The following is a 13,494-nucleotide window of genomic DNA, read 5'->3' on the forward strand; positions in this document are numbered from 1 at the left end:
AAAAAAAAATCCAACCAAGCCCCCCCCCAAAACACAACAAAACCCCATGAAACATTTGCATTCAATTTTTTCATTCCAATATAATTTGTGTATATCCACTGATATGTCATTTTGTGGAATTGGACTTATTATTGGCTTTGCTTTTCTGTATCGCTCCCAGATTTCTCATGGTTTCCTTCGTAACGGTGTTGAGATACTTAAAGCAAACTGTGGTTAAGGACTGACACATAGAAAGTGCAGCATATGCTTGCATTTTTTTCATTTTATGTACCAATAGTTTAATTTTTTTAGTTTTGTGAGGGCAAAGCGCAAACTGTGCTTACATATTTGCTTCTACAGCTTCAAGGAAAAATTCCTGTCAGTAGACACTTTACTTCTTTGTCACTGAGTTTCTTGTAGAGAATGTTGCTGAAATGTACATTAAAAAAAAAAGTAACAACTGAAATCTTAATGAATAATTCAATAAAATAACATGCAGTACTTTTCATTTCTGAGCTGCCCTTGTTACCAGATGTTTCTACTATTCCCCATCTTATGCTTCTCTAGTTATTTCTTATATGTGGGGATAAATCTTAGTTTAAATTTATTTCACTGAGGCAAAAATGTAATTGAAACACATTGGGATCAATACAAACTATATAAGAAGCCATGAATTATTTTTCTAGCCCGCTAGGTACTGATATCTAATATCACTGGTATCTCATGAAATACTATAATAATTTTTCTTTTGATGATTAAGTAAGTATTTCAGCACAAAAAGAAAAACATAGTTTCCTTTTCCATGTATTCTTTTCTGTATGAAGAATTTTTTTGATTCTTTCACTTTTTTACTCTCAGACTCATCAGTCATGAACTTTTGTATCAGATGAGCACAGAGTAGTGATACACCTATGCCTTTATAATAAAGGAAAATAAAGGTAATGCATTGAATTAGAGTAGTTATTTTACATAAAAGACCTTTTTCATGTTTGAAAAATGAGGGTTCTATTTGTAAAATTCTTTCAGCAGGTCACTAGGATGCTGATTAAAGATGGGCTTCTGAGAATGTTCAAATATGCACAGATTTATTTCAGTAGCTAGAAGGCTTCCCCCTCAGAGGAGAAAATTTGTGTTATTTCCCTTTTTGGATTCTAAAGACAAAAATTTGTGGCTCAAATGAATGTTCATTAATGTTTCACATTGCAAAGTCTGTTCTTGGTACTATTCAGATAGTGCATGACTAGTGGGAACAATGACACAGAAGTTCACAGTTCCGTTTGAAATGCTTTCCCCCAGCTCCCCCTCCTGCAGCAGGTTGGGATGCATTGTTATTTTTGGGTTCTTTTACCCCAGTAAGTAGGAAGGTGAGCTCAGACATTTTGCCAGTTCAGTTCTGCTTTGATTTGCCCAGTGCTGGACCCAGTTCAGTTCCAGTTTGGGTCAAATGGGTTTGCTGTGACCAGCTGGGTTTTCATGGGACAGGATGTTCAAAGCTGGAACCAGTCAAATGTCAGGGAGCTACTCCCAGCACGGGGCTCTGCAAAGGTGACCTTTGCTTCTCTGTATCAGCTGAGGCATCAGGAGTATTTCCAGCTATTAACTGTACGTTTGAGATTGTGATTCTGCACCAAAGAAAAGTCTGGAGAGCCTCCCCAAGGGGTGTGCAGAGAGGGGGCAGGAGCCCAGCAGAGCCCTGGGGTTTTTGGGGCTGGTGCTGGTTGTGGGTGAGTGGGACATGGGGTGGGGCAGCAAGGAGATGGGATGGAGGAGGGGGGAGATGGGATGGAGCAGCTGGAGATGGAATGGGGCAGGGGGAGATGGGATAGAGATGGGATGGGGTACCTGGGGATGGGATGGGGTAGCTGGGGTTGGGATGGGGCAGCAGAGCAAGGCTGGGACTCGCTGCTGCTCTGTGGACCCAGCAAGCACAACCCCTCCCTGCAGGCACCAGGCTCTGCTCACACTGTCAGCGTTCTGCTCAACCATTTGTTCTGCATTGGCAACCAGAAATATTTTTCTTGGTTCAGTTTCCATTATAGCTCAAACTGTATAGCAATCAATATGAATTCTGATTTCATTTTGATTTATATCCAAAGGCTTGATAAATGTGCAAACTATTATGAAAAGGGAGAAAAAAATGTGTGCATGGCTGCCCACTCTGCGTATTGTTAATGAGAGTCGGGACCTCGCTTTGTGATGTAAAATATGTGAAAATATCCTTGTGTACCAGTGTCTGATAGAGCAAAGAAAATAAAAGACACAGAGTATTCTTTGTTTGATTTTGGCATGTACATATATGAATGTTCAGGTGGATTAAATGAAAACTAGAAGGAGCTTCTTCCATGGCTGAAATACTCTGAGTTATAAAGAACGCTGAGTAAAACCTCAGAAAGGGTATAATGTCATTTCCCAATTGAATATCTGCAGCAAACCCCTCTATGAATTAAATGCTTCAGGTAGCTGTGTTTTGGTGCAACTGTGTTTTTTTCCTGTCAGATGATAATGGTGAGGAAAAATAACTACTACAAGGAGTTCTGGATATTGTTAAGAAGGCAAAAATACTGCTGAATTGCTGCCATTCAGTAAATGTTACTTCTGTAATTGCAGAAAAATCTTGTGATAATGTACCATGTTAAGGTAGTATTTCAGTCTGCTCAGTAAACAAACCTAGTGTATACTTTTCTTATCATTTATAGTTGATGTGTAATTTAGAAATTCATTTTTATGTCAGTTTCTTGAAGTCAAGTGCATTATTGGGGAATTCCTCCTACCCACTGTTAAGGAAGATTTGAAAAGGGCTCCTAGTGCAAAATGAAGTCCATGTGAAATCAACTTTATTTTTGTTCTCTCAAAAATAATTTCAGAATGTGAGCTACAGAAAGCTGAGCACTGATGAAAAAAGAGACTTTTTAATTTCTTTATTTATTAATAGGTGAGCTGTTTTTAGAATTTTGTACCACCAACAGTGAGTACTGAGTGTATTAGAAACTTGGTCCTTTGTTTCTTTTTTAAACTCTGAATAATTTATTTCTATTCAGTGAGTATGAGAGCAGATAAATTGCACAATGCTCAAAAAAATCTGTTTTTATACCGGGTTGTAAAGTTGTTATCCATTATTTCAAAAACACTTTCTTTTTTTTCAGCGTCTCGTTGAAGCTGCAGAAGATGCTTACCTGAAACATGAATTTGATGCTGACTTACAGGTAGTAAATAATTACTTTCTTGAATGTTTATCATCAGAGTATATCTAATGGTTTATACAATAGCTTGCTTGAAGAGCTGCTGTAGAAAGCCAAGCATGTGAGTAATAGAAGGATGCTGATTACAGAAAATGGAATTAATGAAGGCTGGCTCAGTATTTTGACAGGTTATGTACTTAGTGCTCGTGTGTTGGGACACCAAGCAGGTGGCTTTTACTCTTTCAGAGATTTCATTTAAATTCCCTTGCATATCTGTGCAGATCACATTTTTAAACCCAGCAATTAGCCTCGTGTTGTGTCACTGCAGTTGCTGGTGAGGAACTGCTCTGCAGAGAGTGGAGTTTGCAGATGGGGTGGGATCCACAGGGATGGGATTAGCATGACCTTGATTTGTGCGAGTGGTTTGTGCTTGGATCTGGGTCTGGAGCAGACCCTGGTTTTTTTCTTTCCTAGGAGCCCTTAGAGCTGCACCACTGCTGTGTGCTGACTTTAGGAATAACACGGGAGGGAGCAGCACCGTGGCAGCTCACAGCTAAAAATGTTTAAAACAAAAGCCTTTTCCTGAATAAGACACATAATTTTGTTTTTTTTTTTTTTTTTTTTTAAAGGTTGATTTTAGAAACTGAGTTATTTAACCTGACATTAAAAGTTTAGCAGAAAGTCTTACTGCTTGGTTGAGTAAATTCCTCCTTACCTTTAATTGAATTCCTAGATCCATGGTTTCTTGAATGACATGTTAGGTGGAGTTTTGTCTACTTTGCCTCTACCTAGCTTTAATTTTAAAACTTTCTGTGAATATTCACCATAAGTCTATTTAAATTTTGGGCTTAAGAATTAAAGGAAACAGAGACTTTTTCCATACACATTTTCCCATATGTGTATCCAAGAAATAAACAGATCTGTTAAGTTTTGTTTTCAGATTTTGCCATGGTTATTTCCAGTAATCACAAACCACTTTATTTTAATGAAAATATGATGCAAATTAGCGATTTCTGTGCAGAAAGGAAGAAAAAATAGAGTCAACTTATCAGAACCAAGCATAAAAAAATTGAGTTTAGAAGGCTGTGATACTGAGATCTGTCAGCCCAGGCTGCAGTAAGGATAAAATGAGCCCACTGAAAAGGATCATTCACATTATTGTTGTATATTCGAGGAGTGCTGAGTTCTCTATTCAAATGCTTTAGAGTTCTATTATACTTCAGCCTTACAGAGGTGTGCTGCATTTCATTTTGTTGAACTTTAAGCCTTGGAGAAATTGGGACTATTGTCTGAATAAATCAGAAACACACTTTATAGAAGATGTTTTAGAGGGCTGTAGTAAATGCTTCTTCACTGCAGGACAGGTCTCACTTTGACAAAGTCCTTCATTTGCCGGGGCTCTGGCGATATTAACACTTTCAGGAAGCCAGTTAAAAGCCATTTTTGTCAGCAGCATTAACAGGACAATCAAATCTTTGTGTGGAGCTCTGTTGTTTATTACTGTCACGGTCCATTAAAGCTAATCAATTGTTAATCTTGGTTTCAGCGACCCCTTTGCAACCCTTCCTGGGTGATTGTTGTTCTTTATCAAAAATCTCATAATACCATCTGCTCAATAGAAAGGAATGGCCACGATGATTTGATAGTGTACGTTCAAGTGAAGGGGACAGAAGGCTTATACAATGTACAGTGTATACAATTCTGCTCTCAAAGAGGAATTTCTTGGCATTTGTATTGCTTTGGCCGACGTGTGGAAGACAGGATTAAATGCTTTGAATTAGTGATATGTGATACAGCACCAGCCTGTGCTCTTTGTGCTCAGATACTCTGGAAATTCAGAAAGCACATAAAGAAAGTGGTTTGCTTGCTTTGGAGAATGAAAATAAAGAGGGTAACATCTTCTGCTGGTAGATGTTCTATTAAAAAAATTCAAATAATTTATAATCATTGTTAACTGAAATTTGACCTCCTGGTCTTTTACTAGCTCTGTGCTTGTGAGTGTGTTTTGTAAGATGTGAACTGCTTTGTTAGGGTTCACTGTGGTGGATTTGGTCTTCTGTGTCTTGAGGACAGTATAGATAATATTGTTTTAGTACATAAAAATGATAGAAGGGAGAAATAAAATAATATTAATATTTTTATTGACTGTAGACGAGCACCAACTTAAAGAAAATAATAACTGTAAGAGTTCACCTTTTAGACTGCTGGTTTTCTCTTCAGCAGTGCTGAAACTGTATTACTTGGTTGGACTAAACCTGATCCCTTCTGGGCATTTTTCTTAGTAACATTATTAGTTTTGTCCTTAGTTATTCTGCAAGTATTCTAATCAATACACCGTAATTCTGTGTAATGGTCTAAGCACTCAACTGTCTATCCCTGGATTGAATCTATTGGCACCACTGACCTTGTAGTTATAAACATAAATAAAATTCCCAAAGAATTGAAAGGAGTAAATCAAAATGGGTGATGTGATGTTTAACTCATCAGCATTATACATTGCATGTTTGAATAATGGCCAAACTATGAATCAGTGAGAGCAGACCTTAAAGTTTTACCTTGCAATATTTGGGGTTTGGGAGATTTTTTTTTTCCTGTTAGGGATGTGAGGTTATAAGGAAATAACCATCTAAATGCTACTTATATTTGAGTCTCAGTCCAGGGTTTTCTTACCTCATGGGTATGGGTGCAAGTTATTCTGTGTTATTAAATATTATTTTCAAGTTTATAACTGGAATTTCTTTAGTCTTCCCTGATGCATTTGGGGATGTAAAATAAATTACCATTTGTATTACTACAGCAAGTTGCCCTGCCACAATATATTCACAGGTGTAAAGAATTGCTTCATTCATATGGGAATGTCTCTGTGCTCATCTTTGTTTAAAATGAATCAATTCCCTTGATTTTGTCACTTTAACATAATGGAAAACCTCCCAGCACAGAGGTCAACTGCCATTCTCATATACCCTGCAAGAGGACAAGAGTATTGGCTGTTGCAGGTTTTGAAGTGGTTCTACAATCATCCTTTAGTTTTCTTGGCTTAGCTTTTACCAGAGAAAATAATTTGGAGAAAGATAATAAAGAGGGCATCATCTTCTGCTAGGAGATGATTTATTAAAAAAAAAAAAAAAAAATTGCAAATGTTTTATAATTATTGGTAACTGAAATTTGGCCTCTTGATCTTTTACTACCTCTATGCTTGGGGGTGTTTCCTAAGCTGTGAACTGCCTTGTTATGGTTCACAGAAACACTGGTGGGTTTGGTGTTCAGTCCCCTGGAAGAGGCTCTGAAGTGAAAAACTCTTCCCTGGACCTGCCAGGTACCTAAGAATTTGTTGCATATGCAGCTGATTCAACCACACTGGTGGGAGGAGAGAGCCTCTAAACCTCACTTCTTCAAACCTCTGCAAACTGGACTTTTGAAGGGTAAGAATGCATTAAGGTGACAGGCAGCTGCTGCCATGGGTGGTGAAACACCCTGACCCTGCAGTCACGGGACTGGGGTGGCTGCTTAGCCCTCTGCTCACTGTCACAGTGTCACTTGTGTCACCTTAACTGAGCGCTGTGCACACAAACCTGCACAGAGCCAGGGCAGGATCCCTCTGGCAGGGCTGGGCTCTTTCTGGGTCCCCACAATCTCAGGAGGAGGGTGCTCAGCGGTGGGGCTGGTGCTGGGCTCTACTCAATGCAGCAGTAATAATAACTTGTGCTTTGTTTTTTACAAACAGACAAAAAAACCCCTTAATTTTAGAAGAAAGATTTATAATAACTTAGTTTCTACCCTGTTTTTGTACTTCTGACCCCAGTGACAGGAGAAAGCCATATACAATTTTGTCATGACTACTTGTTCATTTGCTGACTGATTTCACTACAAATACACATCTGCAGGGTAGTTCTTTTATTTTCTGTGTGTTAATTAAGTTCATTAGTGCATGTGCTTTACATTCCTGCCGAGTTTTCTCTGCATGTGTGTGATGTGGTGATAAAAAAGCAAGGTTATTTCTCTCTGCTAGAATCAAAGCCAGAGCACAGTTGATGTACCAGAATTGCCAGATTTTATGTTTCTGATTGTTGTAGTTTTACTTCCTGCATAAGATAGGAGAAATTCAAGTGCCAATGTGTTAAGGTGGTTGACCTTATTTTAGTTTTATGCCTGAAGACTAGAAGAGGATTAATCAAACAGTTTTTAGGAAAAGATTAGTTTCTTTTAAGAATACTCTTAAAGTTAATTTAGTGGGATAAAAAAGGAATATTGGTGTAAGGCTGTTTTTCATTATTCCTTTTTCTAAGATCTATAACATATGGCTGAGCCTTAAGGAAAAGGTTTGCAAAACTATACCAGAGTTAGGTACCTGTCTGCCAGATTTTGCTGTCTGTTAACTCCAAATTGCATTTCATGTCCTTGAAAAATCACATCCTTACTCTCAGACTATGTGTGTTGGCTACATAAAAAATCTTGTGAAATCAGCAGATGGAGAGTTAAGGGGTTTCCAGTGGTTTACACATGTGAACCATGCACTTTTTCATATGTATTTTTAAAATCTACAAAAGCAAGACTTCAGATGTTTAGGAGAAAGCACAAATAGTAAAAGAGGAACACAATTAGTGCAGTTTGAGTGGTTTACAGCTTCTGGGTGTAATCCTCCAACTGTTAATATTACTCAATAGTTTATTGTTAAAGGGGAGCTGCCTGACTTTCTCTAATTTTGCAATTTGGCTGTTAAATACAGAGCCTAAATTTAAATAAAATCATAACCTAAATTGATGCTACTTTAAAAAAATCTGACCTAAATGTTTATTTAGTATAATGATGCCAGACCAAAATTTATAAGATGAATTATTAAATTAGAGATTTAATCAACATTTAAACAAATAGATGATAATAACATTGATATCAGGTACTGAAAAATACAAGGACAAAAAATAATTGAGAACAGCTATTCCACATAATCTTATGAAACTCATCTTAACACATGCATTGCTTTTATGTTGGTACTTCAGACAACTCTGTTTGTGTATTTATTATCTCACTAATATTGCATAAAGCACATGATAACTAGATTTACAGTCTATTCATATTTTTTTGGCTGTTAGAATAACAGAATAATATCCACTAGTCTGAAGTCAGCTCTTGACGGGTCCTGGACACCCACAATGGGAAAGGGAAGCCTGTTGGACTTCAAGCACTTGTAACCAGCAATTGAAGTGACTTTTAGAAAAGTGCATTTAAAATAGCACAAAATCTGAAGTTTGACATTCTTCATGGATTATTTATCCAAGCTGCTTATTTTGTAAATCAGAATTCAGTCTGTCCAAACTCCAAGCCTGCAAACAGCTTAAATTCCTTTTTAGACTTCGAAATCTTTTGCAGGCCCAGGTGCTCTCAGCTCTGTTTGGGTGGGATGTGGACACTGCAGCTGGAGCTCCCAATAAGGCAAAGCAGGCAGAGATCCCTGGGAGCTCACACAAATCTAAGCTGTAAACTTCTGCACAGCTCCTGCAGAAGCAGTTGCAGAGCACTACAGTTTATTCAGCTGTAAAATCTGCCTCTGGAGCTCTTTCCCCAGGTGCTTCAGCCAGGATCTGCTCTCAAGGGGTTTGTTTCCGTCTCACTCTGACACTCAGGGTCTCTGTGGTTTTGCCCATTCAGCTGGAGGCATGGTTTGGATACAGCTAGGATGCAAAATGCTGCCAGGACCTGCAGAGGTGTGGTTCTTATTCTGAATAGTTTGAAATTTTCCATACTGATAAAAAGATAAGGGAGATTAAGGAAAGACAGTAAGTATAGAATTCAGAATGTCCTTAAAAACTGACTGCAGCACCAAAGGCCCAAACTCTTACAAACTGCAGTGCAGTTTAAAGGCTAGAAAGAAGGGAAAAGTGCACAGAAATGTGAGTGTCTAGTGAGCTAATGAACTACAAGGCTCAGCAAGCCACATTTAAATCATAAAACATCTCTTAGAACTTTTATTTGGTGTTAGTATTTCCTTTTTTTTTTCTTTCATAAAATAACTCAGGTTTTTTTCCTGAAAGAGATAAAAGGTCCCTCTTTGCAGTTCTTAGTTTTGTATTATTCTTATTGATTTCTGTGAGCTGAAATTAAGGACTTCCCAACTGCTCTAATAGTGCAACAAATTGATTTTAAGATTTTTAGCCCTTTCAGTGGAAAGCATTTTAGCTTGTCTCCTCTTTCCTATTTATTTGTTGAGGTTGGCAAGAGGAAAACTGAAATGGCTATGAAAATATCGAGACATCAGTGAATTTAGATGAAACTGGTTAAAAAATGCAGCAGAATTCATGCACAAAGTAATCTTCAGAGGAAGACTTCCACTTGCCCTTCAGTCTGGATGCATGGCAAGGATTAAGTATCAGAAAGGGAGTACAGAGAAAGAGGGGCCATGCACCTTTTTAGTTATTTTAATTTCAGAGCTTTTATGTTTTCTGACTCTGTGGCAGGTGAAGAGCAAAAGAGAAACAAGGTTCTGTGAAGCCAGGCTAGCAATATTTTAGCTCATCTCCTAATGATAAATTACTTTTTCTTTTTTTTTCACTTTGGAGTTTTGTAGTTTGGGGATTTTTGAGCACTGAGGGAATATTTTGGATGTTTTAAGACAATTTTGATCAGTGGAAAATTTCTATTACATTTCCTCCTTCCACACATTTATCTTGCTAAGAACTATGTTCTCTTACTACAAACAAAACAAATGTAAATAACTAGAGTGATTTTATTTTTGTTGATAACTTCTGTTGAGAAGTAGTGACTTTGAGCACTGAAGAGCAGAGTTTAACTCTCTATCTCAGAAGCAGAGATGGAGAAGAGATGATTTTTCAGCAATTTTGTAATTTTGCTGTGGTTCTGCTGTATATAAGGGGCCCATCCAAAAAGAGCAGTAATTCTCTGCCTGTCTCGTTCAATAGCTGTCCTGTCTACACAGGGCTTGACAGCAGAGGGACTGGCAGTTCTGGGATGAATTTGTTACTGCAAATAATGTTCTCTGCTTCTGAGGAAGTCTGGCACAGCTTTCTGGAGGTTGGTTCTTCTTACTTCACCTACAGGACTTGTCCTCCTGGCACCCTTTAGCCAAGAGTAGTTTCCAGACATTTCTGGGTTTACTCTTGCCAGCCGCTCCCAGAACAGCAGTGTGTGAGGTGTGTGCTGAAAACACTCCATAAATTCAGTTCTACCCATCAAATATGGACACAGTGCTTTTGCCTTGTGATACCTGCTGTAAATAATTACAGAAATCTGAAACCTGGAGTTGTCAAAGAACACTATGGCTGGGCTGATAATGCTGTTTTCCTGAGATTTTACCTTTTATATTTATGTGGTCCTTTGTTATGTTTGCTTGCTACCAGCAATGAGAAGGAAATAACTTTATCATCCCATGAGTGTTTTCAAAATTTCAAGTTCTCTGATTAAACATTGAGACACCCCAAAGGTTTTCCTGAGCAAGAGAAACTTCTGCTTCAGAGCAGCTCATAATCACATAGGTGGGGCTCTCAGGATATGAGCAACCTGTTCCAGTTGCTTCTCTAGTGAATATTAAATTATTTGTATTACGTGAAACAATTCAGCAGAAGAGTTAGTGAGGCACTCAGCTCAGGAAAGCCTGATGGATGGGGCAGTTGTTTTGGATCCCAGAGGCTCTAGTCTGAATGTCTCTCCTTCTTGATTCAGAGGATAGATTTGAACAGCAGCATAGATCTTTTCCTCTCTGGCACAATTCTGCAAAAAAGAAATGTGTTTTCCGAAACTAAGAAGATTAACAGGTCACATCTAACAGCACCAACAAGATGGAACAGAAAGTATTTTCATACAGATAGTACCTGTACAGTTTTTCCTCTCCCATTCTCAAGTCATTGAGTACCTCCAGGCTGGGTTTTTAGTGCTCTTTATATGCATCTTGTAAGTATCAGAGACATGTTTAGAAGAACTAAAGCTTAGATTCTTGCATATTCACACAAACTCATGGGTTTTATAAATAAAACTGAAATTCTATTTAGAATAGTGATGAAACAGTTTGTTGTTCGCAGCACGGAATTCTTTCATTTGTTGGTTTTGCAAGGCAAGTCTTTAACTTATTCCAATAGAACAGACAGAGGAATGAGCAAGTATTTTTCAGATAAGGGGATAATGATGTACCAGAAGAAACCAGTCACATGAAAACAGATAAGTTCATTTTCAAGTAGGTAATAGGGAGAAAAAGAAAAAGGAGAGAGACAGTACAAAATGAACTTTTAGCAGAAAATCAATAACAGTACTTAATCCTTAAAATTAGAGTGAAATTTGTCATATCAAACTGGGAGTAAGGGTAAACTTGCAAGAACTTTACCTGAGACTCCAAAAAAATTTACTCTCAAAACGCCCAGCATCGCTTCCAAGACTGCCCAAACTAGAGTAGATTCAGCCAATGTTTTTGCCTTCTCACCCAGTCAGAGCAGTGTGTACCGTGCTGTGCCACAGCTTGAGCAGTTGGAGGCTTTCCTGCATTTCAAAGAGACTGTCCTTTGGGAAGAAGTGATCCCACCCCAGGCCCTGCCCTGGGCAGGGGTGTACCTGTAGGCAAAACAGATGAAACAAGGCAAACTTTGTTTTGTGGAGGATGCAGAAGAAAGCAGAAACAGTGCAGAAAAAGGTTAGGTGTCAGAAGAACTGTGAAGTGCAGGGAAGAAGGCTGGAGAAGGAGAAACACCTAAATAATGTGTAAAGGCAAAGCTGTTAAGTGTTAATATCGAAGTGTTTCAAGAGTACTGACAGTAATCTTTTTGCAAGTCTCTCTAAGAGCCATTACCTTTGCTCAAAGTGAGGCTAAAATGGAGAAACTATTTTCAACTGCTTTTAAAAAAAAAACCTTTGGAGAGAGCAGAAGTAACATTCAAATAAAATTTTAAAACAGGTTTCAGGGAAGTCAGGCAAAACAAGTATGCACTTGAGGAGTGAGAGAGAAATGCTGCATAGATGAGGAAAAAAGATCACAATGTTATTGAAAAACATGCACTCCTTGAGATTGCTGTAAGCCTTAGAGAACTTGGCTTATCATTGTCAGAGCAGGCAGAGATGATGTGTTTAATAACGTGTCTCTCGTAGATGTTTATGGGCCTATCAATTTCCAATTCTAACTAACCAAGAAAGCAGCTAAAGAGCCAGAAAAATGACATACAAGGTGAAGTTAGAGTTGCCAGTGCTTAATGTTTGGCATATTGGTGATAACAAACAGGAATTTGACATTGAGATTCACTTCATAGGAGGCAGTTTTTCTGTCTTCTTTTGTTCAGATTTGTGGCCTTGAAAATACTGGCCATCCCTCTCTCACAGAAAAAAAAAAAAAGCTTGTCATCTTCTGAAACCACTTTTTAATTAGCTTTTAGCTTTGTGCTGCAGACAAGGTCAGCAGAGCTCTGAGCCCTGTGCCCTGCCCTCAGCACTGTTAGAGCAGGGTTCACACTGGGAGTCACACTTACTCCTACGTTCCCAGTCCTGTCAAGGTCTCTGAGAATGTTTTAAGAAAATGACTTTCCTTGGTTTAAGTGATGCCAAAGGCAAGTGACAGATCTGAGGAGTTTGATCCTATCAAGACTGGTTTTGAAAAATGCTGCTCTGGCTTAGGTTTCCTTTATGTGTGGATATTCAGTGCGGGTCCGACAGCACGAGGAGGAGGTGATGTACAGGGATTGTTGTTTTCTGATTTGGTAAGTTCTACAAAGGCACACTCAGCCTCTCATCAAAGCTGTGTCTGAGATGTGCATTCTCCCAGGATCATGTGTTTTCTGAGTTCCCTGGAAAGTGTATTTTAAAAAAATCTACTTGAAACCTCTATTTAATTCTGTATGTACTTGTACTTCTCTCAGAAACTAAATGCAGGTACAGAATGTTGAAAGTACAAGATGCTGAGGTGCTTAGGGGAACAGGCAGAGCTGCAGTTAATGCTTTTATTTATAAGGCTCATTGGTCAATGATACTGAGCTCTCCTCCAGGAAAAAAAAAAGATCCTTAATTCACTCTTACAAAATTCAATGCCCTATTGTTCTCACTTTTCTGAAGTCACTGTTTATAACATTGCTCTCCTCTCCCCTCTGAGGAATAATATAATTTATTGGAGCAGTTCATTCATAGTCTATGTGATATCTATCTTTTGGGACAGAGATACCTTTTGCATGATGTACACACTGTTAACTTCAAACTCTTCCTGTTTGCTTTATGTGCAAGGGTTCATAATCAGGAATATTTATGCATCCTGGTACCCAGTTGTGCTGTGCTTGCTGTTTTCTGCTCTTCATAGAAAATTAAACTTTTTTTCTTTTTGGCTCACACCTACCTGAAAAGCAAAAGATTTGAGAAT

The 13,494-nt window shown here is 38.3% G+C and overlaps 1 protein-coding gene across 10 annotated transcripts in view; it reads left to right on the plus strand.

The window, feature by feature from the left end:
• Window positions 1-13,494, plus strand: part of CACNA2D3 (calcium voltage-gated channel auxiliary subunit alpha2delta 3) — a 474,873-nt gene that overhangs the window by 193,618 nt on the left and 267,761 nt on the right. For all 10 annotated transcript variants that reach the window (XR_010368516.1, XM_064432564.1, XM_064432563.1 and 7 more), the window contains one exon: window positions 3,123-3,182. Coding sequence is in view for 9 of the 10 variants with exons in the window: in XM_064432564.1 (XP_064288634.1) it covers window positions 3,123-3,182 (60 nt within the window). In the remaining variant the exon portion in view is untranslated. The remainder of the gene's footprint in view (window positions 1-3,122; window positions 3,183-13,494) is intronic.

This window comes from Passer domesticus, chromosome 9 (assembly GCF_036417665.1).
Source record: "Passer domesticus isolate bPasDom1 chromosome 9, bPasDom1.hap1, whole genome shotgun sequence".
Classification (NCBI taxonomy): Eukaryota; Metazoa; Chordata; class Aves; order Passeriformes; family Passeridae; genus Passer; species Passer domesticus.